The following is a 27,823-nucleotide window of genomic DNA, read 5'->3' on the forward strand; positions in this document are numbered from 1 at the left end:
AATTGTGTTTTTGGTGTTTTAAAATATTGTTGTAGCATTTTTCTTATGATAATGGACATTTATAGAATATTTTAAGATCAAAACTGCATTTGTGAGTATTTCTTTGTTCACATTGTAATTGATCAGCAGCAGAACAAAACTCTTGTTTGAAAAAGCTCTCAGTTGTGACATAGCAATTGGAATAGGTGGTGTAAGGTCGCCCTGCTCCGCTCCATTTAGATGTATGCACTTGCAGACAAATAGATGCATTAGTGTCTGGATTTTTCTTGTCTGAGCTGACATATGGCTCAAAACTATATGGCTGCATAGCTCCAATATTGGTTGCTGTTCTTGTTACGCTGCTAATGTTGGGTTGTGGTTGTGACGAGCTCTAAGCTAGTGGGAGAGAGTGGAAGCAAAGGGATGATGGGATATCAGTAGATGGTCACTTCTGTGCCAAAAGCCCTCCTTACAATTTGGGGCAAATGTTTTAATAAACTCCAGCCACTGCCTGGAAAACCCACACATGGAGGAGGAGATCATCCAAGCTCCACCCAGAAGGGTTCCAGCTGGGATTTGAACCAGGACCTTTCTGATGTGAGGCAAGGGTGCTGACCTCTAACCACGAACAACTTTATAAACTTGCTAATGTGTTTTCTTCAAAGGTTTTTAGTATTTTGTGTGTATTGCTGCCATCTATTGGAATAGAAGGTTTAGTGGATTGTCATAGCTGTAACTATAGACTTCAACAAACTGGAAGAAAAGTCTCCAGAGGAGTCTGGCTGATATTAAAAATGAAATATAAAAATAAAGCCAAAATTAGAAAAGGTCTACTGACCAGAGTTTACCAACGTTAATAACATCCGGACAATTGGGCAAAACAAAATCAAGTTTGAAGCAGTTTTAGATTTTTAGGCTCAAGAAAAACTGTAGACAAACTAAACTTGAGGTAAACATATTTAAAAATACTGATGATGAAAAAATCATCCCATCAACCTGTTGTTTGATTGATTGATTAATTGATTTGTTTATTTCAAGCATTAATTGAACAATTTTTTTTAAAAAATCACACGGATTTATCAAACTCATTACAGAAATAATAGAATGCATAGTTAAAACAAACAAACAAACAAAAGCAAAGAAACACCTAGGTCATATTTGCTTAATTAAATATGGTGAATATTTACTAAAGTCAAGTAGAGCTTGATGTATGGCTTGAAAATGAGTTGGAAGAAACGAACTCTTATATACTGAGTTGTTTTTATTCTATAGTTTTACATATTTTCGTAATCCGGTTCTGATCACATCAAGTGCAGATTTTTTCAAGTAGCAAAATCAAGCGCTTATTTATGGTTGATTATCCTCAGAAAACATGAATTCATGATTTCAGTAAACAGTAACGCTAATTACACAGCATGTCACTCATTGATTATAATCTGAATACAATTTTCATATAAATCCAGTTTTCATTGCCACACACAAAAAGAAGAAATAAACATTTAGAAAGCTTCAGAATCCAGAATGTAGATGGGTTCATTTCTTTGTTATAGTTGGACTTCATAACATTGGAACTTGGGAGTGAACGGAGATTGACCAGTGGTCTGTGGTGTTCCTTCAGTATTTGCTAGTTCCTGGTTTGTGTCAAATTTGCTAACGTAAGGTGGGGGCTTGAACAAATGGAGGATGCACCTTGACCAATACAGTCTACGCCCCCAAACTAACAGGGCCCTAGTCAAGATAAATGATAAATGTAGCGTGCACCATTTTGTGTTTGTAGGTATTTATGTGCACGTTTGCTAACTGTTAACTAAGATCGCTCATTTTTGCATCTTTGATCCGTAAACTAATGTTTTTTTGGGTCAAACTCAGATTAAACTAAATAAAGGACTGAGAATGAGTAGAAGTGAGGTTCATATGAAGTAGACTCAGTTCAGGCTCACATAGGACATTACCATGGCAACTGATCCCTGCCTTCTGTTATTCAGAAAAAACAAAACCTTTCGGTTTACCCCCCTTCTGCCTGAGGGATGAAATGGACCTGTTTCCTTACCCCCCTCTGCTCTGCCCTGAAGGATGTGTGATTTACGTCTGATTCGGGTTCAGGCATGAGGATTAAGACATGTGACGGGGGGGGGGGCAAAGTTTTGTTCTATACATCAGTCATTTTTATTCATTTATAAACCTGTGGGTCCAGTTTTACCCTGCATTTACTTAATCCAGCTTTGGGAGAGTTTCTTTATCCTTCACAGTGCAGAATGTAGGCAGAGATCCAACTCTTCTCCAAATATTCTGTTCTGATGCAGGGATGGGGGTGGGCAGGAGTACATGCACGGGTTGAGGATGGAAAGAGCGGAACGGACTGACATTATGGGAAAGAACCAACATCCTTGGTTTGTTCTGTCCTCTGGCTCAGCCTGCGAAGGTTGGGAAGCTTAAGGCACTGGTTTAAATCTGAACCTTTCCCCTCCTTTGTTGCTGGTTTGAACACTTGTCCTCTGAAAGACATACAATGGGAATCTGAAAGGAGCTTTTCAGCCCACACAGACAGCACAAAGAAGTAGAAACGCTTTCTCCTCCTCTGTTTTTTATCCCTGTGCTTTTACTTATTCTTTTTCACACACAACTAAAGTACAGTTCTCCAGGTTGAAATCTCCTATTCAGAGCAAAGAGTCTGAGTTCTCTTGAGTCCAGAACTGAGTCTAGAGTCTCCATCACCTTCTGTGAAACAGACCTGCCCCTTCCACTGTCGATTTGCACCCCATCTGAACTAGCAGCACCATCAGATCATTACTGGTCAAGGATTCCAATATACTGATCTATCAGTGTGACCAGTGGATGGTTTTGAGGGGAAGTGAAGGAGGCGGAGCTTCTTATCCTCCCTTACTGAACGTCAACATTTGTGTACATATTTATACTTCCTTTGTTTTGATTTTATTTTTGCGTTTAATTTGTATGATTCTTAAAGGACTTTTTGACATGATCCACACCTTAAAATGTGTTGTGCTTTTTGAATACAAACAATGAAGCAACTCTAAATTGTCCCTAGGTGTGAGTGTGAGAGTGAATGGGTGTGTGTTTGTGGACATTCTACCCTGTGACAGACTGGCGACCTGTCCAGGTTGTCCCCTGCCTTCGCCCTCAAGTGGCCGGGATAGGCTCCGGCAGCCCCGTGACCCCGAAAGGGAAAAATGGTTAAGAAAATGAATGAATGAATGAATGAACAATGAAGTATTCTATTCTATTCTATTCTATTCTATTCTATTCTATTCTATTCTATTCTATTCTATTCTATTCTATTCTAATCTATTCTACAAAGCATTTCAAAATCTGAAGAGCTATAGGGATGTTCAAGTATTTGATAAATCACTGCTCAAAAGTTTCTTGGGAGGATATTGAATATATTTGTTGTCACTACTGTTTTCCCACAATGCTTAGAGGAATTTTTTTGTCAGAGGAAGCAGTAGAGGGGGTTTTACCCCATCCTGCAGGAAGTCTCTAAGTCTTGATGCTGAAACCTCACCCTTGTTATTTTTGTGTAAACATGCAAACAGATCATGTATTACAGAATATAAACCAGCCTAGAGTTTGGAAAATCTGAGTCTGCACATCTGCCATCGTTGATACAGGAAGGCAAAAATAAATTCAGGTTCTGGCACAAACAGCAGTATTTAAATGAGAATTTAGTGCTTGCTTTAAACAAAAGAAAATAAGCTGATTAATAAGAGCTGCTAGCACCAAACCCTGAAGATGACCCTAAGGTATACAGGAAGTGCACGCTCGTTTAATTGTGCTAAGATGGGATACAGATGTGGACAAACACAGTTCTGATGAGCATTATCAAAGAGGTGGGCAGAGGGTGCAGAGTGGTGAGGGCTCTCAGTACAAGTAACCCAAACTGCATGATAGATGCACCTGAAGAAAGGGGTGGAGTCTAGGTAAACTGCACCAGATTAACATCAATGTTAAAATAGAGTCTCTTAATTTATTGGCCCCTAAGTACCAGTTGGACATGGTTCTAACACCACAGCGTACCTGAGTATTGCTAATGACCATATCCATCCCATTCTGACTACAGTGTACCATCTTCTGATGGCTACTTCCAGCAGGATAAGGCTCCATGTCATAAAGCTGGAATCATCTCAGACTGGTTTCTTCAACATGACAATGAGTTCACTGGACTCAAATGGTCTCCACAGTCACCAGATCTCAACCCAATAGAGAACCTTTGGAATGTGGTGGACCAGGAGATTGGCATCATGGATGTTCAGCTGGGAAATCTGCAGCAACTGTGTGATGCTCTCACGTCAATATGGACCAAACTCTAAGGAATGTTTCCAGATCATTGTTGAATCGATGCTACCAAGGATTAAGGCAGTTCTAAAGGCAAAAGGGGGTCCAACCCAAACTATCAAGGTGTTCCTGATAAAGTGGCTGCTGAGTGCGGTTGAAAAAGAACAATGAACAGAAAGAAAACACTGATGCTAATAAAACAATGTGTCCTAAAACATCCCAGTCTTCTGATTTATTTGAAAACATGTATTTTAACCCTTGTGCTATACTAGATGACCCCCCCCCTTCCATTGACGTGTTCTCCCTACCATGACAAAGGTGGATAAAGGTGGAAAGATTTCATGTAATCCATGGACACCAGTGAAGATCACAAATCATTGAAGAAAAAAGGTTCAGAGCACTGTCTAGTGGGTCTAGATGACCCAACTCCCAATGTTAAAATGCTTAGGATAGCACAAGGGTTACGGTATTAACAAAATGTTCTACGTTTCTAGAAATGAGAACTGTACCATTTGAAGTAGGATGGATGGCACCATGTCTAAGTAGGTCATGCTTTCGTAAGAAGTTTTCAATTGTCAATGTGATCCACAGTGCCTAGGATAGTACAAGGGTTAAGAATGATAAAGTTCAAAATAAAAGTAATTTAATAACAGAACTGGAAGTTTAGGGTGACTGAGTGTGTCTCAGAGTGTCCTTCTGCACACCAGCATGGCTCTGGCCTTGAATTTATTTCAGTGTTTTTTCTTTCTCTGTGAAGCTTTTCTCACCTGATCCACCGGCTGCTGTTATTCGTGCTCACATCTGATGTCTCTGGGAGGGCACTAATGGGTCAGAAGGGTCTGTTTACCCCCCAGCTGCAATTCTAATGCAGGATAAAAACTGAGGCCTCATTGAGATTCTGTAACTACAGGAACACACATGGAACACACACATCCCGTCTCTTTAATGTAAGAATCAAATATATGTTGAGAAGATCTACTGTTTCTGGGGGTCACAAATCTCCTGAATCTCCTAGAAAGACCTTGGTGAAGCTAAAGGGGTGGAGATGAAATTTAATTTCATTCCAGTTTTGAATAAAACTTTCCAGAGAAGGCCGAATGCAGCTGACCCCTATGAACTGCTTTGAATACACAGAACAATGTTAAGCCGACTCCCAGAGTCCCATGAATGTAGCACTGGACCCGCCTCTTGTGATCCAAACCTGGAAAAGGGCGGTAAGCACCATGTTAGGAGAATATAAAAAAAAGGCCAAAATAGCAGAAAACATGTATAAGGTTGTACATGTCCGCTGGGTAGACGTGATGTAGTGAGGATACGCAGCTTACTCAAAAATGACTGTCAGAGGACTAGCGGAATTAGCCACTTTTCTATTTTTCTAGTTGTCCTTTTCTGGTCAGAGCACGTTTGGACAATACTGCACCCAAATGAGCAGCGTTTGGACCTGCTCTTCCAGGTAGTTTGGTCCACATGAGTCTTAAGTTGGGGCTGCACAGTTTTAGTTTGCATGTTCTCCTTATGCATGCGTGGCTTTTCTCTGGGAGCTCTGGCTTCCACGGTCCAAAAATACGCCTCATAGATTCATTGGTTGTTCTAAAGTGTCCCTAGGTATGCATGTGTGAGTGCGTGTGGTAGTGACTGTGTGCCCTGTGGCAGACTGGTGACCTGTTCAGGGTGGACCTCGCCTTCAGCCAACCACAGCTGGGACTGGCTCTGGCAACTTTGTGACCAAAAAGGAATGTAGCGGGTTAAGAAAAATGGATGGATGGCTTGAAAGTCTAAATGTGGAATTATGTCTAAATCAGACTGGTGTGTTGAAATGTCATTACCAGGTTTTTTTAACTGGAACCTGCTAACTGTGATAGACAAGGACTTTAACCAGACACCAAAACCCAGACACATGATTGATTCTGGGCTAGTGGAACAAACATTGTGGAAAAGCCAGCTGATCATGTGCTTCTTACAGACTACAACATTTTGTCCCGGGGGGGATTTTAAGTTCAGAAAGTTTTTATCTTTTTAGTAAGCTCAAATGTAGCAATAAACAAACCCTCTAAACGTTCCAACACCAAACTTCCACTTTTTCTTCTGCTCAGTGCAGCTCTTTGTCTACTGGTCAGAGTAAGCGTCAGAAGGGGGCTCCACTGATTTCCTGCAGCTCTCATACATAACTGTCTTCTCTCTGTGCAGCGTAGATGTTAGCTTCAAACTTCAATTGTTTGCTTTTGACCCCTTCAAGTATCTCCAGGGTTGCTGCTAAAAACAGACATTAACTGTTTTTTTTCAAGGACTCTTTTGTCTCGCATAATGCGCCTTATAGTTCGGTGCGCCTTATAATCCGATGCACCCATAGCATGGAAAATACATTGTTAGGCATGAGTTAGCCGTACAGTTTTGAGCCTGATCCTAGCTCTGACGATGAAAACAAAGCTGAAACAGAAACATGCTTTGGCTTTTTATTCATCTGCTCCTGAATAATACATAAAACACCTCAGAATTTAAGTTTTGAGAATAATTTTCTTTATAAATGTCTTTCATCATCCAAAAAAAAAAAAAGCTACATGAACATAGTAAAAAACACCATTTTCATCTAAGTGGGTCTTTAAGTTTTTTACTACTATCACACCCTCTTATCCTATAAGTTTGATTTAGAGGTTAAGTTCAAGCTTAGACATTTAAGTTTGAGTCTAAGTTTTAGCTTGTAAGTTTTATTTTGAGCTTGAGTTGTAGTTTAGGTTTGAGCCTTTTAGTTTGAGCTTAAATTAAAATTTTAACTTGATAAAAGAGCTGGTAGCCTACGATGTTCTGCAGAAAAATAACGAGTTTGAAGAGAATTCTGGCTGCCAGGGTATTGAAAATAAAGACAACATGGTCATAGAGTTTCATCAGAGTTTTTCGTGTGAATGTGCTTCATTCAAGTCTAGATCTTCCCTTTGAATGTGGTTATCTGGAAGGAGCAGATCAGTAGAATTGAATCTGAGGAGACTGAAAATGCCGTTTGGGGGTGTTCTAGCATGTGAGTGCTTGTATGTTTGGGTTTACGATCACACCCTCAGGTCTTTGACTCACCCTGACCCTGCTCCTGTGTAATACTGACACATTCCCTACGAAATGTTCCCATGAAAAGTTACACAAACAGAGCAGACCGGAGCTTTAAAGTGGAGACAGGGAGGAGCAGAGAACAGGAGGGGATGTTCTGGTGACACTGATGTGGTTGTGTCATAGTTCATTACACCAAAGCAGCACAGCTCGTCAACACGCTACACCAAAGACAGTTTGAGGGAAGAGGCAGGACACAAAGACGGTCTGCGAAGAGGACATAAAGATAGGAGGAGATTCCAGAAAGTGTAAGAGAAGTGACAGAGGAACAATAAGTAAGGCAAGTACCCTGTGGCTCTGAGGTGACAGATTTGTTGGGAAGAGAGAATCAATGACCACAAACAACAGACATGCTCAGGAGGTCTTCCCTTCCTGGACCTTTCTTTTTCTTTGAGTTTTATAACTCTGCTTGCGCTGTTACACAAGCTGAGGAGGTCCTGACTGCATTAGGAGGCTGATCTGAAGTCAAACCCCGCTCCAGAGACAGTCAAGGTCTAAGGGGGGCTGACGATGAGCAGCAGGTCTGCTTCCACTCACCAGGATGGAAAAACCCTCCAGAGTGATCTCAAAGTTTCTCAAAAGAGGACAGATCTCAATGTTAAACTGCCGGCTCAGGAGAAGAAGGTGGAGTTGGGGAAGAAGGTGACGCTGCTTCGAGGAATCTCCATCATCATTGGAACCATCATCGGAGCTGGGATCTTCATCTCACCCAAAGGAATCTTGCGCAACACTGGAAGTGTGGGCATGTCTCTGGTTGTGTGGATCGCCTGCGGTGTGCTGTCATTGTTTGGTGAGTTTTTCTCTGTGGGCTTGACTTTTAAATCAAAGCTAAAGTCACCACAAACATGGCTTAGCTTCATTAAAGACACATTTCTGTTAAGGGTAGGTCAGATAAAAAGGATTTTTTCACAAATATTTAGGATGGAAGGGGTTTGCTTTTACTTTTGCATAAGTTTTCTTCATGTTACCCGTGTGTCCCCCTGCCCCCTGGAGAAAACATTTGCATGATTGGATCACTTACACTCATGTGGGTTCTGGGTCACTGTGTTTGTGTGTCAGGGACTTTCTCTTGGAAGGGGCATTAATACTTAAATAAAAAAGATAAATCAAATGTAAACAGTTTCAGCAGAGGAGTTATTCTGCGTCTGCATGGTCTTTAATCAGCTGATAGAGCAGGAGCCGCTGTAGCTTCAACGCTGATAAAGTCAGATAAGGTCTTAAAGAGCACTCTGGTTGACTTTTAATGAATGGACGCTCATTAAAAATAACAACATCATGGTTTCCTACATTATTCATGATGCATCATTCATAACACGGAATGAGGAACACGCTGAGAACAGTCAGCAGATCAGTTGACGATCAATCAGAAGTATTTAGTAACGGCAGAATGACCCTCAACACACACACACATCACACAATGACACAATCCCACAGTCCTTTGAGCCACAACATTGAGCCAATTCTGTTCAAAAAGAGCAGAAACGTATCAGCATTTTAACCTGAGGAAATAAAAACCCCTCGAGATAAAATATTAAAAAAAAAAGATCAATGTGACGTCTAAGTAGCTGCAATAACAATTTATATAATCTTCTGATGACATGGCCCAATAAACGCACGTCCTTCTTTATATGAGGTCATTTTCTGGATAAACTGGCGGAGGAAAACAGATATTTAAAGGTTTTTATGATACGTTTTTAAAATGTTACCTAATGATTATTAAAAAAAATGCTGATGTTACAGTTTAAGGATTTGTATGACTCCAGGCTTTCTCATGTTATGTGTGTTATGCAATGTTTTATTTCTGCTTTCTGTATTTCATTTTCTTTCTCTTTCTCAAAAGTTCTTACCATTTGCCCGGGCAAAGTTGAAAATAAGAAAATTGTTCTTAATCTGTCTTGAGTTGATTGACTTTCAAAAAATGGATTGGTTTGTTTTCAAGCCTGGATAAATAAAGGTTAAATAAAATGAAAATAAAGATTTAGGAATATTTCACAAAGATAATGATCCTTAAGAGTCATAAGAGCACTTCTTATTTTCTTATAATTGTATAAATGACCATCAACTGACAGAACTCACCGGATGGTTTTGGATGTGAATATTGGGTTAAAATCTCTCACTGTTGCATTTCTTTAATGACTGTGAACCAAATAAACTGGGACAATCTGAGATTAATTCTTTATTCTTTATTTAAATCTTGCTTTTTATCCTTGAGTCAGTTTATGAGTTGATAAATTATCGTTGAACGTGTGTTTTTCATGTGTAGAAGTAGCAGTCAGTTCACTGCAGCTGAATCCTGTAGTCCTTCATGTTTTGGTGCAATGAAACATAACTGAGGACTCTTCGTTCTTCTGACTTGAACCCTCACATTTGAGTGATCTCCGTTCCTGCAGGAGCTTTGTCCTACGCTGAGCTGGGGACGTGCATCAGGAAATCTGGGGGACATTACACCTACATCATGGAGGCGTTTGGACCACAGATGGCCTTCATCAGGCTCTGGGCCGAATTAATCGCAATAAGGTATTCTCCCCCTCCAGGAGGAAAGTCATTTCACCCCATTCCTGAAAAGACCCCCCACCCCAAAACTTTTTAGCTAAATAAGTACCGTAAATTCCGGACTATAGAGCGCACATGATTATAAGCCGCACCCACACATTTTTAAAGGATAAAACATTTTGTGCATAAGCCACACCTGTCTATAAACCGCATGTGCCCACATAGAAACATGTGTTGTAGAATGAGCATGTGTATGTGCTGAGACCGCGCGCATGTGAAAGAAAGAGGAGAGAGCGCGTGCAGCGCAAGAGGGAGCAAGAGTCCACAGCGGAAGGGTGTTGGGGGTGCGCGTTCATGTTTGATATACAGAGTGACGGAGAACAGTAATAAAAGAAGGTTTCCCCCAGAAGAAGATAAAAGATTATTTATTAACCCGCTCTGGAGCCTCTGAGGGTCTGAACGGGGAAGTGAACAACCGAAAGAAGATCCGAGAGGAAAGACAGAAAAAAGTAATCCCAGGAAAGGTTCAACAGTTGATATATTTACAAAGAAAGACGGTAGACAGAAAGTAAAGTTTTAATAATATACCTGAGCTTTTCTTTCCAAACAGTGCCTGTGACACGGCAGTAACACGGCAGCAATATGGTAGTAACTTAGCTGGTTAAAAAAACATACCGGTAACAGTCAATGAGAGAGAGAGAGAAAAAAAAACGTGAGTTTTCTTCCACAACAGTTATACACTGTAACACAGCACTAACAGGGCTGGTTTAAAAAACATAAACGTAAAAGTCACGGAGAGCTTTTAGCATCTTCCTCCTTTGCACTGAAACCATGGAACTCTTCCTCCTCAGTGTCGGATTGGAATAGCGTCAGACCACACTCTCTCAGTCTCTCCTTCGTTGTCATCAGTATCACTCTGAGGTAAATTCTCTCCTGAGCTTGTGCTGTCCTCTCCGTCAGCAGACCAGCTTTTCCAAACCCGTTGGTGATGGTGGATATTTTCACACTGCTTTTAACGATTGCTTTTAACTTGAAAGCTGCGTCATATGCATTTCTTCTTGCATTTTCCATGATGAGGATCTGTTTGTGCTATTCATTCACAAAGCAGGAATTTACATTAAACTTGTTCTCCTCGACACATATACCGTATTCCCCCTGTCTCACTCTTACCCTTTCTGCTCGAGCGCCCCTAGAGGCCGATAGATAAAATGCATTAAAAAAAGAAAAAATACATAAATGAGTTGCATCATTGAATAAGCCGCAGGGTTGAAAGCGTGTGACAAAAGTAGCGGCTTATAATCCGGAAATTACTGTAAATTTATTTTCTGACTCCATTGAAGACACACAGCTATGGATTCAGTTTCCAGCACCCCCCAACTAACAAGACAAATTTACTATACTATTTTTATAACTTTCTTAGAATCCAACTCATTTAGCTTTCAGGACAGATATGTTAGCGTGACGCCAAAAGTGGTCTGCACAAGGGTGTGGTGGTCCGCACTCAGCAATTTCTGTGTGGAGTTTGAATGTTGTCTTGTGCATGGGTTTTCTCAGGCTTCATCCCACAGTCCCAAAACATGCTTTATAAGTCAATTAGCGACTCCAATATTTTCTAAATAAGTAAGAATGTGAGGGTGTGTTCCTGCAATGGACTGATGACCTGTTCAGGGTGAACCCTACCCTCACACAAAACTAATTGGAATAGGCTCAAGCAACCCCATGAACGTTTTCCTGATTTTCCTGAAATACTTTGAGCAGCTGTTTTACTCAACGTAAAGTCTTTCTTCCTGACCATCTACTGAGTGTCTGGAAAACCCTTCAAGGACTAGTAGTGTCAAAAACCTGTCGATCTGGAAATTTACCGATTTATGACATTTTTCGAAAACCTAAAATCCTGAACAGCATACATTGTGATAAGAGTATGAAAATCACAAGTACTGTTTAGCAAACTAAAACATTGAGAAAAAATAAAAATGAGGCTGTGAAGCTGCTCAGATTCCTTATACAAGAAAAATGAATCTTATTCAGAAGGTTTTTTGATTTTTTTCTCTCCAAAAAGACAAATTTAAACTAAATGTTTACAGCTGATCAGATGGTCACATTTGGCCTCTAACATTCTAAACATTCCAAACACATTTTGAAGCTTCTGTCCTAAATGGAAAGTTTCAAAAACCTGACCAACATCTCGTAAAGAAATAGGAAGCAAACAAGTCCTCATAAGTCTGGTCTGCAGAGCCCTCTTTCAGGCCTTTAATGCCAGAGAGTTGCAGTGGTGGGACAGCGAGCAGCAGTGTGTACTCAGTGCAGCCACGGCAGAGCAAACAGTCTGCTGGTAATCCGGAGCAGCCCGATTTCACGCCGGCCCTTTGAAAGGAACATCCTGGGAATGAAGAGAGAGTGAAAACAAGGACAGGGAGAGATTTTCGGAGCTGCAGAGCTGCTGTGGGAACCAAGATGCAGAGGCGTGAGAGGAGCCCTTTGCTCAGCCATCCCATAATAACTGAAGTTTCAGGGCAGGCATTGCCTGTCTGAAAACCTGTACTGGCTCAGACAAGGGTCAATGTTTAATTTGTTAAAAATGGAACAATAGTTCAGTAAATTACGGTTATAGCCTGAACATTTGAATGTTTTACCTCTTTAGGAGGTGAATAAAACCCCCAGAGCAGATAAACTTTGACTCTCTTCCTCCTGTTTGATGCTGAAGGTCATTTTCTGGACGTCCTTATTCTCACAGATGAATCCCAGGCATAATTTGAATCCACTGTACCATGATCAGAGCAAAACCCACCTTCAACGTCTCTGAAGAATCTCCTATGAGGTCTCAGGTGGTTGTTAGTGGTGCAATCTGTTTTAGAGGAAAACAGCTGACAGTGTTTTCTGTTTGACTCCTTTCTTACTGCGAGTTTGTCCTCTGAGTCCTCCTGCAGGCCTGCAGCCATGGCAGTCATCTCCTTGGCTTTTGGGCAGTACATCCTGGAGCCGCTCTTCATGCCGTGTGCCATCCCTCCCATGGCCGTGAAACTTGCTACAACCATTGGCATCAGTATGTATAAGGCCTCCCCTACCACTGGGGGGAGTCACAGAGACTCATCACATGTCTCAAACCCATTTACACACACTCTAAAAGTCCCATTACTGTCAGATTACTCATATAATCAAGTGTGATTACAATAATCAGATTATTTCCTGCTCATGAATTTGTTTTTCTGCCTTGAGCTGATCTTTCTTGCCTGAGTGTCACCAAAATCAATCAGAAAACTTCTTGAAAATGAATACTTTTAGGAGTAACAAATCACAATGATGATAAGTTTTTTATTTTTATGAAGTATAAATGAAAGACCCAAGCATATTTTATAGGAAACCCTGATGACACAAATCATTCAAAAACATGAGGGGCAGATTTAACAATTACAAAAGGTTTGACTTTCTGTTACCTCAATGGACTTTTCCTGAAGTGGATGTAAGCAAATCAGATCAGATTATTGCAGTAATCTGATTACTGCAAATTATCAGCTGTGGAAGAGGAGGAAGCTGTGCAGGTATTCACGAGAGCAGCAGTAAGAATTTGTTTCCTGCTGCTCCAAGGTTCATCTGCAGACAGATGACCCAGTTATTTCCTTCATAACTGCTCAAAAGCAGAAGCAGGATTATTCATGTCTTTGGTGCAGCAGATTCCTGTCTGGCATGCTGAGCTGGCAGTTTGTGATGTTCTGCTGAGGATGGTCTGACTGATCTGTGCCTCTGCAGCCTCTGTCATGTACCTGAACTGCATGAGCGTCACCTGGACCGCCAGGATCCAGATCCTGCTCACCTTCAGCAAGCTGCTGGCCATCATCATCATCATTGTGCCGGGGGTCTACTTGCTCTTCAAAGGTGAGGCCCCGTACCAGAAGGTCCAAACTGAAATAAACCACAGCATGTCTTCTTTGAATTTGACCCTCTGTGACCAGAGCGTGAGCTAAAATGCTGCAGCTGTGAACAGCTGCTGCATTTCCCAATGTTGTCCCAGCAGGAGCGGTAGGACCCCCCCCCCCCCCCCCCCCCCTCTATTTGTATGTGTCCTCTTCTGAAGTTTTATTGAAATTACACTGAAAATTATTTGATATTTGCAAATTGTGAAATACTTGAAAAACTTGCAAATCAAGTATTTCAAACTAGATGGAAGACTAAAAAAACCTCAAATTAAACATTTTAGATTTAAGGACGTTTTTTTTAAAGTTCAATCACTGCTGACAAGTCAGACTAGCATTCATTGGCATTATGTTTGAAACAAAAATGTATATTTATGTATCCAAGAATAAATGCTAGTTTTAAATTTCATGAGGATTTATTAAGAAATGCCAACTTGAACTAAAATCTTATTGTCATTTTCACATTTTGTTTCAAAATGAGTCATTTCCATGTTTTACACTAGTTTGTCAGTTTATTTAAAATGAACTAAAATGAAAAACCGCGAGCGGCGCTACCCGCCCCCCACCTCCACCTGTTCTCCCCCTTTCTGCCCTACCCTAGGCACCGCCGCCACTCTCACCACCCACCTTTGAGCCAACCCCACTTGCAGAGAAGCCACTACGCGCATCTAACTCCCTCCTCTCTTTCTATGTGGCTAACTGAGCTGTAATTTCATTCAATTCAATTCTATTTTATTTATATAGCCCAAATTCACAACAACAGTCGTCTCATAGCTGTATGTGGCTAAAATTGCTAGCATTGCGGTAAACATCATCAACTCACTCAGAAAAGCAAATTGCTTAAGATGATCATACTGGTAAGAGCTACATGTGACAAGTTGATAGAAAAACCACTTTTTTCAAAATGGCGACTTTTCTTTTAATTTAATCTCCATAGCAACCATTTGATGTTGTGGTCGCCTGGGGATAATGAACAGATCGACATCAGTTTCAGACTCCGAAAAAGTAAACTTTTGGACGTCCTTAGAAACAGAGGTATTTTGCTAACCATTCCTGATACGTCTGTATCCAGTGTATTTCGACATGTTCAGTTCCAGCTATGGATGCATGAATTCAATTTTCACAGTATTCCATTGAATGATGAGTTTTCGTTTGTATCTGGTACTAAAAGTGCTTTTAAAAAAAAAATTAAGATGGCGGCCTCTTCCCGAGGTCAAAGGTCGACTTAAGTAGACTTAAGCTAGCGGCATTTGCCTGAAATTATGTGAAAATCGCTTGAAAAAGAGTTAATTTTCCCATATCGTGATAAAACTTGAAAATCGAGAAATCTCTGATTTTGGCACGAAATGGCCGTCAAAGTGTTGGTAGTGTTGCCATCCCATAATGATTTCAAAACTTCCTTTGGATATCCCCGACAAGGATGTGTTGGTTACATTAGTCGATTCTAAAAAAGAATTTCCGAATTTTTTCGTTTTAGCTGAGTCAGCACACTCTATTGCGACCGTTTTTTGTTTACCACACCCAGATTCCTATAGCAATCTTTTGTGGGGCTGCACGGTGGCGCAGTGGTTAGCACCCTTGCCTCACATGAAGGAGTGCCCCAGTTCAAGTCCCAGCTGAACCAGAACACTGATGTGGAGTTTGCATGTTCACCCTGTGCATGCATGGGTTCTCTCTCCAGCTTCCTTGCGTCTCTGAGCTTCACTGTTTTGTTCACTTGTTCCACAGTCTGATACCGGATTCTGTGGAAAGCTACACAGCTGGTATTTTGGTTGGAACTGAGAGACTCTATGAGCAGAATCTGAACAAGGAAGTGAAGACTTTAACCACTTCTGATTGGTCAGACTTATGACGTATGATTAAGACTCCAAGAATGATTGGTCGAGACAGTTAAAGGGGCGGGACTTTTCAGAAAACGTTTGAAGCTACGGCTAAACACAAAGACAAAAGTATCTTATGATCTTTCATATTCCTAACTACTCAGTGTTTTATCAGGGCCTGTTTGGATGAACAAAGAGCTGATTTCCTGGAGATGGAAAATGTTTTTAGATCAGTGAATGAGGGCAATTTCCCACGGCACACAGCCACACAGCTGTGGCACACTGGTTGAAAAACACTGGTTTAAATCCATGAGACAATGATGGTTAAGAAAAGTAATTAAGTTTTTACTGAGATTTGAACGCAGACTACTGGATTCAGAGTCCAGAGTGCTAACCACTACAGCATAGAACCAGTCATACAACTACATTTTTACAGGTTCTGATTGAAAAAAAATACAATAAACTGGAAAATATGCTGACCATAATAAGGATTTAAGACTAAAATTAATATTATAAGTAAAAAATAATATGGCAAATTTTGTAGACTTACGCTGACGGGCATTGAATTTCTCATTTTACAATCTTACATTTGTACAGTTTTCAATGAAAAATTTTTTAACAAAATGGATCATCTGCTGACCAACACAAACTATTTATGAATAAAATAAATTTGATGTGACAAATTAATGTGGCGAATTTTGTACACTAACTTAAATGAATAGATAAAATAAAAAGCTGGAGGCCAGAAAACTGAAATTATAAACGTCCATGATAGATCCATGTAAAAATGATGAGTAAGGAGAGTAATTTGGGTTTCAAGGTTCTACTGAGATTAAAAATCAGACCACTGGATTCAGAGTTCAGAGTGCCAACCATTAAAACCCTATGTACACCTGCATCTTTACAGGTTTCAATAAAAAAACCTCAAATAAAATGGAACATGCTGACCAACTCAAAAGATTTATGAAGAAAATAAATATATGACCCTGTGTACCCTTACATTTTTAGAGGATTCAATTACAAAAAAAATCTGACCAGTATGCTCCTCCAGGTCCCCCTAGACACCAAATGGGGCATAACAGACAAAATAGATTTCATTAGTTCAGGTTGTTGTATTGTTTAGATCCATGTAACAATGATGAGTACGGAGAGTTTCAAGGGTTTTTTGAGATTTGAACTCAGATTCAGAGTCCAGAACTATGACACCATAGAACCTTTGTACACTTACATTTCACAGGCTAAAAATCCCAACGAAGAGTTTTCGTTTGTATCTGGTAGTAAAGGTGTTTTTTTTTTAAATTCAAGATGGCGGCCTCTTCCAGAGGTCAAAGGTCAAAGACAACTACAGAGGTGGTTGTAGACTTAAGCTAGTGGCATGTGCGTGTAAATTAGCTCGAAAAAAAGTTAATTTTCCCGTTTTGTGTAAAATCGCAAAAATTTCGTTTTCCCATATTGTCAAAAAACATGAAAATCGCCAATTCTCCATCAACGTTTGCAGGTTAAAACATTCTGTGTGACTCCTGAGCCCCAGTGAGGCTTTCATGAACATTTTCTAGCATCAGCATCCAGATTAAAAGAGCGAAAAGCAAAACACCAATAAAAAAAATAAAAGTTTTCCCAGAAGTCACTCAGGTCTAGAAATGATTGAAACATTGATCTTCAATGCCTGGGCTGATGGAAGAAGATTTTTTACTCAAAATCTCACAATATGTATCCCTGTTCATTCTTTCCTTAACAAGGATCAGTTTCCCTGGTGCTTTTGCAGAAAAAAATTAAAAAACAGCCCAGCAGATCTCTGGGCATCTGATTTCTAAACTCATATTTGTGGAGTACATAAACAAACTAGGATTTTGTCTGTTGAATTCTTCTTATACTGTTTTTTTATAACATTTTTCTTTTCATTTTCTAATGCAGTATTGATCATCTTTGAGCTGCCATCACGCATACATACATGCAGAAAATACTATGTTATTGTTGTTAAGAACAGAGCCTTAATGAAGCTTCAGGTTGAAGACAAATTGGTCATTTAGAAGTTACAGTCTGTGTGTGTTTGCAGGAGAGACCAAAAACTTTGAGGATGCCTTCGACCTGACCAACATAAACCTGTCTGGAATGCCTCTGGCCTTCTACTCTGGGATGTACGCGTATGCAGGATGGTAGGTTGGCCAGCCAACAACATTTCTTTTCTTGTAGCTCCAAATACGGAGTTCCTTTCTCTCCTTCCTTGACCTGTGATGTTTGGTCAAGGATCACAGAATGAAACGCCTGTTTTTGCAGTATTTATTAACTGCAATCAGTTTATACAGTCTACACTGTGCAGAGCCCTTAGTTGACAGAATATTATGAAACTTTATGAGTAGACCTTACATTTGACCAGTCAACAGGGACACACACGTGTGCAGATACATAAGTGTCCTAAAAGAGTCAACATATGGGGATAAAGATTATTTTTCAGTCTCTGATTGTGTCAGTTGTCCCACTTAAAAAGATGAGTTTGATTCATCATAGACTTCACCTGTTTGAGACAGAATGTAAAAAAAAACTATCCAGGAAATCGCCATGTTTGACTTTGTTTTAACTAATTTATTTGCATGATGGTGCAGACTAGTATTTGGTCGATAACAAAAGTTTGCCTCAATATTGAGTAATTGAGACCTGGTTGTAGTCGACAGTGATCAAAGGTTTCCTGTAGGTCTTCAGTAGGTTTTCACACACTGTAGCTGTTGTTTTGGTCCATTCTTCCATGCAGATCTTCTCAAGAGCTGTGATGTTTTGGGGTTGTTGTTGGGCAACACTGACTTGCAACTTCTTCAGACATTCTCTGTTGAATTGGAACAATTTGCAGACTCAATGACTGTTTACTTTTTGCCCCCTGTGCATGTGCATGCACACACAGATCCACACTGATATCTGCAAACACAGGCATGCACACAGTTGACTTCTACAATTTGTGTGATTCAGCTTTTTTCTTGTTAACCCTTGTGAGGAACCATTTTTTAATTTGTAATAAATGTTTCATTACAAACATGAGCATGTTTATGCACTGATCTGATGGTGTCCCTCTTTTGTAAAAATCACATCAATCTTTTCTTTGCAGGTTTTATCTGAACTTTGTGACGGAGGAAGTGGAGAACCCAGAAAAGTGAGTTTACCCTCACATCTACAGAAATAAATAATGTTCCAAAGATGAATTTTTAGGTTCATCTGCACACCATACTGGTTTCCAGCACTGGAGCTTTAAGAGTATCTTTGTGTAAAACAGACACGCAGAGATGTAGATCTGCAAGTGAAGCATGCTGAAAACCTAATTCTACTGTCATTGCCATCAGATAAGTCCCTTTGTGGATCTTTGTTTCTTAATATTGACTCTTGAATTTTCTTATGGCTCATGTCATTTTCCATGTCAGCTACAGTCTGTATTAATTCTGCCTTGTCTGTCATTTGGTTTCACCTCATCTGTCTGTGCTTGCCTTTCCACACTTGACTTGATCACATATTTAACAAGTCTCTCCTTCCGTCTGTCAGCATTTGGTAATGGATCTTCCTTGTTTGATTTAACATCCGTTTTGCTCCGTTTGGAAAGCTAAGATCTACACGTAATTTGCTTGCTGACTTTAAATAAGCATTCAGCTTTCCATCCCTGCGGCTGTGGTGCAGCAGTAGGGCGGTCGACCCATGATCATAAGATTGCAGGTTTGATTCCTGCCTTGGACGCCCATGAGTCGTAGTGACACTGAACCCCACCTTGCCTCTGGTGGGAGGTTGGCACCAGTGTTTGGCAGCAGAGCCGCCACCAGTGTCTGAATGGGTCTGTGACTGTAAAGTAAAGTAAAGTGTACACCATTTACCATCTCAGAATGCAGTCTTGTAAGCTTTAAAAATCCTTGAAGATGCATTTGATTTCTGTGCCATTGTCAGATCTGATAAACTTTATTTTTCCAAAAGGAGCAACATCTGTTTCCTTGCTTCATCCATTGTGTGTCATTGTGTGTTTTTCATACAATGACTGTTCCATGTCTGCTCTGGCCTTCTCCATTAACTTGACTTATTGTGTTTTTGACTCTCATTACTGTCTTCTTTATTCTACAAACAAATTTTTCTGCATTTAAACGCATGGTAATGCGTGGTCCTGTTTTGAACTCAGGCCACTTTTAATCAGCCTTTATGTGTTTTATGTGTAATTCAAATCATTTGAAACTTTACACAGACCTTTTAAAACCATAGCAACCAGAAGATTCTCCCTTAAGTCACTATTTTTTTGTGCAGTTAAAATGATTTCTGCTCTGGTCACAGTGTCTGTTGTTTTCTCAACATTCTTCTTCCTCAGATATGTGGGTTTTGTGTGCATCATCATCAGAGTTGATGACATGGGGCCTTCCTTTGCAGTGTAGTTGCTCATTATTCTCAGTTCTTTGCTCAAATTTTCAGAGGCTTTCATTGTCAAATAAATATTGACCTTAAGATTAGCAGTTTTACCAGAAAAGAATGCAAGCGGAAAAAGGGATGGAGGAAAACATCTTTAGCCTCTTGGCATCTTTTTCTTGAACAAAAGAAAACTTATTCAGACAAATGGTCCACCATTTTTAGTTAATTGTTAGCATGGTAACACAACACATGTCCCTGACCACAAAATCTTTGCTTCAAAGAAGTGTTAAAGAGCATCACAGTTTGCAGTGACACACAAATCACATCTTCAACTCAAATCCATAATTTAAAATGCAGAATAAAATGGAATGATTCCCACAGGTGAAAGCACAAAGGGGTTTACGGTAAATGCTAAGAGCTCTCAGAAGGTTTCAGAGTGTTCATGTTTCTCAGCTTCAAACAATAATTCATGATATTGCCGTTATTATTCAAGCATGAAGAGCCAGAAGCTGAGGTGGAAGTTTTTGTCTGGACATGCAAGGGTTAAGAGACATTAGGACTCAGGTGACTTCTCTGTGGAGCAGAGAAAAACCTTCACGTGTTTGTCTTCGTTTGTTAAAAGCTGGGGAATCAATAAGTGTTTAGTATACAGAGGTGTTCTGATTTTCAGAGTTGCAACAAGAAGAGCTGGGTTTACAGTAGTTTGAGGAACTTCTGGTTTTCTTTTGGAAGGTCCTGGTGGACAGTAGAGGAGGGATCATAGAAACTCAGTTTGCTTTGCTTCTAATGCGTCTGTCTTTCATCAGGACTCTGCCATTGGCCATCTGCATCTCCATGGCAATTGTGACGTCCTGCTACGTGCTGACCAACATAGCATACTACACTGTCATCTCAGCAGAGGAGCTCCTGGCCTCGGATGCCGTCGCTGTGGTGAGATGATGGTTCTCCGTTCCAGATCTGTCAAAGTTTTTCACGTAGCGTGTTCTCACATTTCAATGACAACAACACCAATTTATTCAAGCTGCACATTCACTCTTATCAGAACCATTCTGAAAGTTCTTGTTCTGCAGGTTCTGGTGTTTTAAACACTTCTGACTGTTATTCAACTGCATTACTCGGTGGAGGAATGGCAGGAAATGCTGCTAGCCCTCTCCTCTGGTTCAGCTCTGTGGAAACTGTCTTGATTCTTTCTTGGGGTTTAAAGTTCCACTCCAATAATTTTTAATCTATTGTAAAAGTGTTTCCTGTAGCCTTTTAATTATGATTAAGCTGTTTTTAGCCAAAAGGAAAAGAACCTGCGTTGTTTTCTTGGACATAGTTTCTGCAGAGCGGCAGGGATTCATCCCTGAGTTGTGGGTGGGACTGTTGGCGTAGATAACCCTGTCCTCATTTACCATCATGCCTTTGTTTACACTATCTCCCGCTAGCTCACAACCTCTTACCCCCCAACCTAACATCAGCGGTGTAACAAAAATGGCGAGCATCAGAGCTATCCAGCTGTATAGTTTTGAGCGACATGGCATCTTGGATCTTGTCTTCTACAAGTGGATGCATCAGAATGGAGCAGAGCAAAAAGCTTGTGAACTGCCAATCGTAGAACCTACATGACTGCTACAAGCTTTTTCCTACTGCGTTTTTTTTTTCTGCCCCTGTTTCACCACAACTTGAAAAAAGAAAAACTCAGAATTCTCCATCATGATAAAAAACATATTAAAACATATTAAAATAACAACATTCATTGGAGTAGGTCTTTAACAGGTCAAGCTTGTCCCAGAACCTGCAGTAATGCTGTGCTCTCCTGTAACCCTTGTTCTATCCTAGGCACTTTTACATTGGGAGTTGGGTCATCTGGACCCACTAGACAGTGCTCTGAACCTTTTTTCTTCAATGATTTGTGATCTTCACTGGTGTCCATGGATTACATGAAATCTTTCCACCTTTATCCACCTTTGTCATGGTAGGGGGAACACGTCAATGTAAGGGGGAGTCATAGGATAGAACAAGGGTTAAGAGGCTGCCGGTCTGCAAGAGAACAGGAGTGAAGACCTAAGTTCATTCCAGAAGAAGTCATAGTTTTGCTTTCATTTCTGGTTTAGATCCCAAAAGCGCTGCAGCAGTTAGAGCCAGATTGGCTTTTCCTGGGATCTTTTCAGAGTGATACAGTGTCTTCTCTGACTCTTAAGCTCAAGTCCACTGTCAAGTCATACCTTGACTTGACTGACCACACTGACAACCTCCAGAAGGACTCCCAAATCTTTGATTCTTGAGCATTCTCTTAAAGGCCAGATGAACAAATCTCACACACCACTACAGCAAATTGGACTTTACCTCCAGCAGCCCCCGAGACGAGATTGTATGGGAATGTCCTCAGAGCAGCAAGATGGGAGAGCTGTTGTGATGCTAACACCCCCATCATCAGCTGCTTTGACCTGAAAGAAGATGTGCCACAAAGATGCTTCCACAGCAGAACCACATCAACTTGCTGGTTTGTGGCTCCTTCACATAAACAAACAGAGAAGCAAATCCATCCAGTGGAGAACAAGTTGACAGAACGAGTCTTCAGGGATCAGCTGCTGCTGGAGCAGCAAAGCATGCGGTCATTGTACTGGAGTTTTAATGAGAACAAATAAAGCAGAGGCAATCTGGACGACCTCTTCCCTGCATGGCTGTGATCGCACTTTGACACGGACACTTCCTGCTCTTCCCAGGTCTTCATCTGTGAAGCCTGCTCCCTGCGGATGTTAATGTAATTGTTGCAGACAGACGTGTTAATGCTAATCACATCACAGCCTCCTGTAAAAGCCACCGCTCCTGATCAGCCTGCTGTTAGTGCAGACGCACCACTCCTGCTCCCATCTAATGCAATTAGTCTTATTGCCAAGCGCACCGTAAGTGTTCGCAGCGCCTTAAGAAAGGTGCTAAGAGCATTTATGTGTTCTTAGGATGTGATAACAGGATTACAGTCGGTACCTTCTTCCTCACACAAGTTTACACCCAAAACTTAATTTAAACTTTGCTCCGTTCTCCAACTGGAATCAGAGGCTTTCATCAAGCTGCAATTAGGAGGTGAAGTGCTGAAATCATCTTAGTGCATGTGCAGAGCGTGGGGCACAGAGAGCCGGATACACCGGGGAGAGTTTGTGAGTCTGCGGGAATCATGAGCAGCATGGAAGCTGAGGACCAGAACCTCTATGATCACGCATGTCTACTTTCTGCTTTAATTAACATATTATAGTCAACATAAGACGAACATTTCTCCCAGATTGAATGACATGTTTTTGTTTTTTTTTTTAAGAAAAAAACCTTGAAAGACTCAGATTTTTCTACTTTTTTCTTATTCCTATTTTTCTTATTCATATTTTAAAAAAAAGTGTGATTCTTTCTGCTGGTCATCAGATGTGACTTACGGTAATTTGGCTAGAATTCTGGCTTTTTTTCTGTGTAACTTTTAGATATTTGTGGTTTGATTCTGGACCCCCCCCCCCCACACACACACCCCCACATACAGACACACACAGACCACCACCTACTTGCAAAGAAAAGGTACAAAAGTTGAAAGTTTGTAAAAAATGAATCTCTACTGTATATTTCTGAAACTTAATGAAACTGACAACAGAGACCTGCTTTCTCAAAGCCAATCCCTAACGTGGATGAATGGATGTGTTGTGTGCTATGAAGGTTCTGAAAGACCAGTGTTTGGTCTTTAAATAAGGTTCTGAACCTTATTTATCACCCTGTTTCCCGAATCAGACTTTTGCAGAGCGCCTGCTTGGGAACTTCTCCATCGCCATCCCCGTCTTTGTGGCCTTGTCCTGCTTCGGCTCCATGAACGGCGGCCTCTTTGCCTTATCCAGGTACACCTGCTCCCAAGTGTGAGACGTTTAGGACCAAATCGCAGAAGAAGTTTCTTTTAAACTGTCAATGCTCCTCGTTTCTCCAGAATGGTTTACGTTGCCTCTCGTGAGGGACAGCTGCCGGAGGTCCTGTCCATGATCCACGTGCGCAGACACACGCCGCTGGCTGCTGTGCTCATACTGGTGAGTTCACAGCCCAAGCAGCAGAGGGTGCTTTGGATCATTTTATGACCAATAAAAGCTGCAAATATATTTGTGTAGGTGGTGGGAGGGGCTCAGACATCAGAACTAACAGCAGGTCTTCTGTGTGTGAGTGCAGTATCCCATGACCGTGATCCAGGTGTTTGTTGGGGACATCTACAGTCTGCTGAACTTCATGAGCTTCCTGCGCTGGCTCTTCATCGGTGTGGTGGTCCTGGGTTTGATCTATCTCCGTTACACCAAACCTGATCTGCCCCGCCCCTTTAAGGTGAGGGCTGCTGCACCGCCACAACACAGAGACAGTCCTGCCTGGATCCACAGTCAGAGATAACAGCGTATGCATCTACTGCTATCATTGAACACTTGCAACAGCAGCTGACACTATTGACCATGAGAGGTGCTCAAACCAAGCTACAGTGTGGAGGCTTCTGGAAGCCAGAGGAACTACAGACTGCAAAACCAAATAGGCAGGAACTGGGAACCAGACGGGACCTAACTCTGAACAATCAAATGTAGCAAATGATAACTTCAGACACAATTAAGGCTTTACATATACATGTTTTTGATAGATACTTTATGCTAAGCAATTGCAAAAAAAAATATGTTATTTTTACTTTGTAATGCGTTAAGCAAGGTTAAATATTTAACACTAGGTTACTTTTGACTACTGCATTAAATAATACACTTAGTAATGCAAAATATGTAATAAATATGGCTGGAAGCACTTTATTTAATAGTTCAATAATGCATTAACTAACATTAATAAAGGGACCCTTATTAAGGAGTGTTACCAAAGTACCTGACCTGGTAGAAATGACTCTGACTTTGCTCTGGCTGCAGGTCCCGCTTTTCATCCCAGTGGTGTTCTGTCTCACCTGCTTCTTCATGGTCTTCCTCTCTCTGTACTCGGACCCGGTCAACACAGGGATTGGGTTTGCCATCTCTATCACCGGCATTCCTGCATATTATGTCTTCATCCACTTCAACAACAGACCCAAGTGGCTTCAGAGGGCTATAGGTAACCAGCTCCATCCAAACCATTGATCTTTTTCCCTTCACGAATCCAGAAGCTGCACTGATGCAGACAGGTGCATCTATTTTGATCAAAGTTTGGGTTTCACCTTTTTGATGTTTGTTCTTTTTAGCTAAAAGGTCAGAAATGATAGAAGTGACAAATGGACCTCCAGTGGTCTCCAACCCTCTTCCTCGTTAGCTACAGCCCTATTGTTTTGCAGCAAACCCTGCTTAAGTTATCACCACTCACCTAGATCAGGTGTGTTCAGTCAGTCATAAACTGGGATCACTCAATCCAGCAAATCGGGAATTACTGAAGCAGGGTTAGCTGTAAAACAAGCAGGACAGCAGGGTTGGAGAAGCCAGAAAGCTAATGTTTCCCTCCTCTGTGTTACTCACTGACACAATGGCTCCAGTAGATGTATGAAAGTGGAACAGAGTATCAGGGTGTGACATTTCTGTGACATTTAAAACACTTAAGGCACAAAAGACATCGGCCTGTTGTTTACACACACAGACTCATGTCCACAGGTTGATTTTCTGCCTGGTTACCATCAGCATCAAATGTGCAGACGCCTTTCTGCAGGACTCAATTTAGCCTTTGGATTTACCTGGAAAAATGTATTTTGTCATGTTATTAAGTTAAAATCATTTAAGGGTTCTGGAGAGGGATGGGGGCAAAACGAGAAAACATTTGACAAGTAAAGGACGAATAAAGGAGAATAAGGTATTTGTTGATCAATGTGTGTGGGAGGGGTGTTCATTGCTTCTTTCAGTGACTAAACAAAAACAAAAGAAAAAAAAACAACAAAAGTCTGATTTTCGCATTTACATAGAATTTTCATAGAAAGTGGCCACTTGAACGTGCTTTTCCTTGCTCGGTGTGAACATAGTTTAAGATCTGCTGCAGATTGGAGGAGAAGTTTTAATAATAATAATAATAAACTTTATTGATATAGCACTTTTCGAAACCAAGAGTACAAAGTGCTGTACAATTAACACTAAAAGATCAGGGTTAAAAACAGTATACAGTACGACAACATAAAACACAGCACACACACAAAAGTTTTAGTTTGCTCCAATCTGCTTCAGTCTCATGGTGAGATAAAACTTGTACTCCTGCTGACGATCCTTAATTTTTGGAACTTGTGATGCTTAGTTTAGAGCAGATGAAGTGATTGTTTCCGGTGAGGCCTCACACAGACATTTGTGCCCACAGATTCCATCAACAGAACCTTGCAGATCATCCTGGAAGTGGTTCCTGCTGACCAGTGACGGAAGAGGAGCTCTATCTTGCTGTCAGCGCTTAAACCACTAAACTCTCAGAAAAAGAAGTCTAATTTTATTCAGGTTAAGGTAAATCAAATGTGCCCAGAATATGTGTTTACACTTGGAGTCAAAGTGAAAGAGTCTGGATTTACTGAACCTTTCATATTTTTTAGGATGTTTTCTGTTTACACTGTTGTAAAGTTATGAATAAATATGTAACTACAAAACTGTTTTAACAAGTAAAGAAGAACCCTATGTCTTTTCCCTCTAAGTTTATTCATTTCCTTTTTCAAGATCTGTCTTCTCTGGATCTCTAAGTGCCGCATGTCTGTGGGGTCATAATTTCCACTAGAGGAAGAGAGCTGAACTCTCAACAGACCATCATGCTCACAGTCTGACTGCAGAGAAAATAACACACCGTCATTGCTATCAGAGTTCAGATAAAAAGCACTAAGTGAAGTTGATCTGTGGAAATGGACCTTCATTCTTGCTTGTCGTTTCACAGAAGAGAGTCGATTAAAGGACGTATGAGTTATGATGTCATTTGAGACTTTTGTGGGTTTGGAGATTGAAGAGTTTGAGAAAGAAAGAACACTACAGCTCCCCTCCCCAACTGTGCATTATTCTGCTGAGAGTTTGGGTGTTCAACTCTTTACCATCAATACTTACAATTGAGGATACCAGACCAGAAAGTCTTTTTGTTATCTGTTGGTCAGTAACACATAATATGAATTATTTGAAATAAACTGAAAACGTTACAATCATTAAAACTTTAGAGTCTGTAATGATTGCTGAACTGATGAAATGTTTAAGTGGATGAGACAAACATGAAGACTAACTTTGTGCATTGCAGCAGCTGTAATGTCTAACTTTTTGAGCTTTTTAAACGTTTTTCTTCTTTAAAACACAGTCTTTCAATGAACTGTAAACATCTGTAAACCTCGCAGGGATGACGGCAACAAAAATCTTGCCGTTCCACAGCCTTCCATGTAAACAGATTTGTAACAGGAAGTTTTACAATAAAACTGTGTACATAATAAACTTTAATAAAGGAAAAAAAATGATCTTGGTTGAAAAACTTGTAATTTTAAGTAGAACAAATGCTAGAGGCCCTTGAAGAAAATAAAATGACTACATTTTTCTGTAGTTGAATTTTGTATTGGGCTGCCTGGTGGTGTAGTGGTTAGATCTATCACTGAACAGCAATCAAGGTTCATGCTGTGTCTGTTCTGTGTGGAGTTTGCATGTTGATTGACAACTCGAAATGCCATGCCGGTAAGAGTTTATCTGTCTGTGATGGATATGTGAACTATCCAGGATGCACCACCACCTTTATCCTGAAGGATCTGAGAAAAACTATTAGAATGGAACGGTTTTACTTTCTGTTGTTCAAAAACTCTGAACACTGGCACGTCCAGAATGGTTTCCAGTTGGGAAACATGGGAACGTCAGTCTACGTCTCAAAGCTCTGTCTGTGATTCACTAAAGCGGAACAAGTCCACTCAGATTTGAGATTGATCATACCTGCTGG

General features: G+C 40.6%; 1 protein-coding gene across 2 annotated transcripts; it reads left to right on the forward strand.

The window, feature by feature from the left end:
• Positions 1–7,416: 7,416 nt before the first annotated feature.
• On the forward strand, positions 7,417–27,353 carry slc7a11 (solute carrier family 7 member 11). 2 transcript variants are annotated; one of them, XR_013658276.1, is made up of 13 exons: positions 7,474–8,155; positions 9,756–9,882; positions 12,786–12,901; positions 13,606–13,731; positions 17,646–17,745; positions 18,687–18,731; positions 20,761–20,884; positions 23,705–23,808; positions 23,895–23,991; positions 24,128–24,277; positions 24,850–25,027; positions 26,243–26,379; positions 26,587–27,353. XR_013658276.1 is itself a non-coding variant. In XM_078953488.1 (12 exons), the coding sequence occupies exons 1-12, from the start codon at positions 7,876–7,878 to the stop codon at positions 26,296–26,298; spliced, it is 1,503 nt and encodes a 500-aa protein (XP_078809614.1). In that variant the 5' UTR covers positions 7,417–7,875; the 3' UTR covers positions 26,299–27,353. The 2 variants fall into 2 exon arrangements, 1 of the variants encoding a protein (XP_078809614.1); XM_078953488.1 differs by having other exon boundaries at positions 7,417–8,155; positions 26,243–27,353.
• The last annotated feature ends 470 nt before the right edge of the window (positions 27,354–27,823 follow it).

Source organism: Oryzias latipes, chromosome 10 (assembly GCF_053564925.1).
Source record: "Oryzias latipes strain Hd-rR chromosome 10, Olatipes_Hd-rR_3.1".
In the NCBI taxonomy this organism is placed as follows: Eukaryota; Metazoa; Chordata; class Actinopteri; order Beloniformes; family Adrianichthyidae; genus Oryzias; species Oryzias latipes.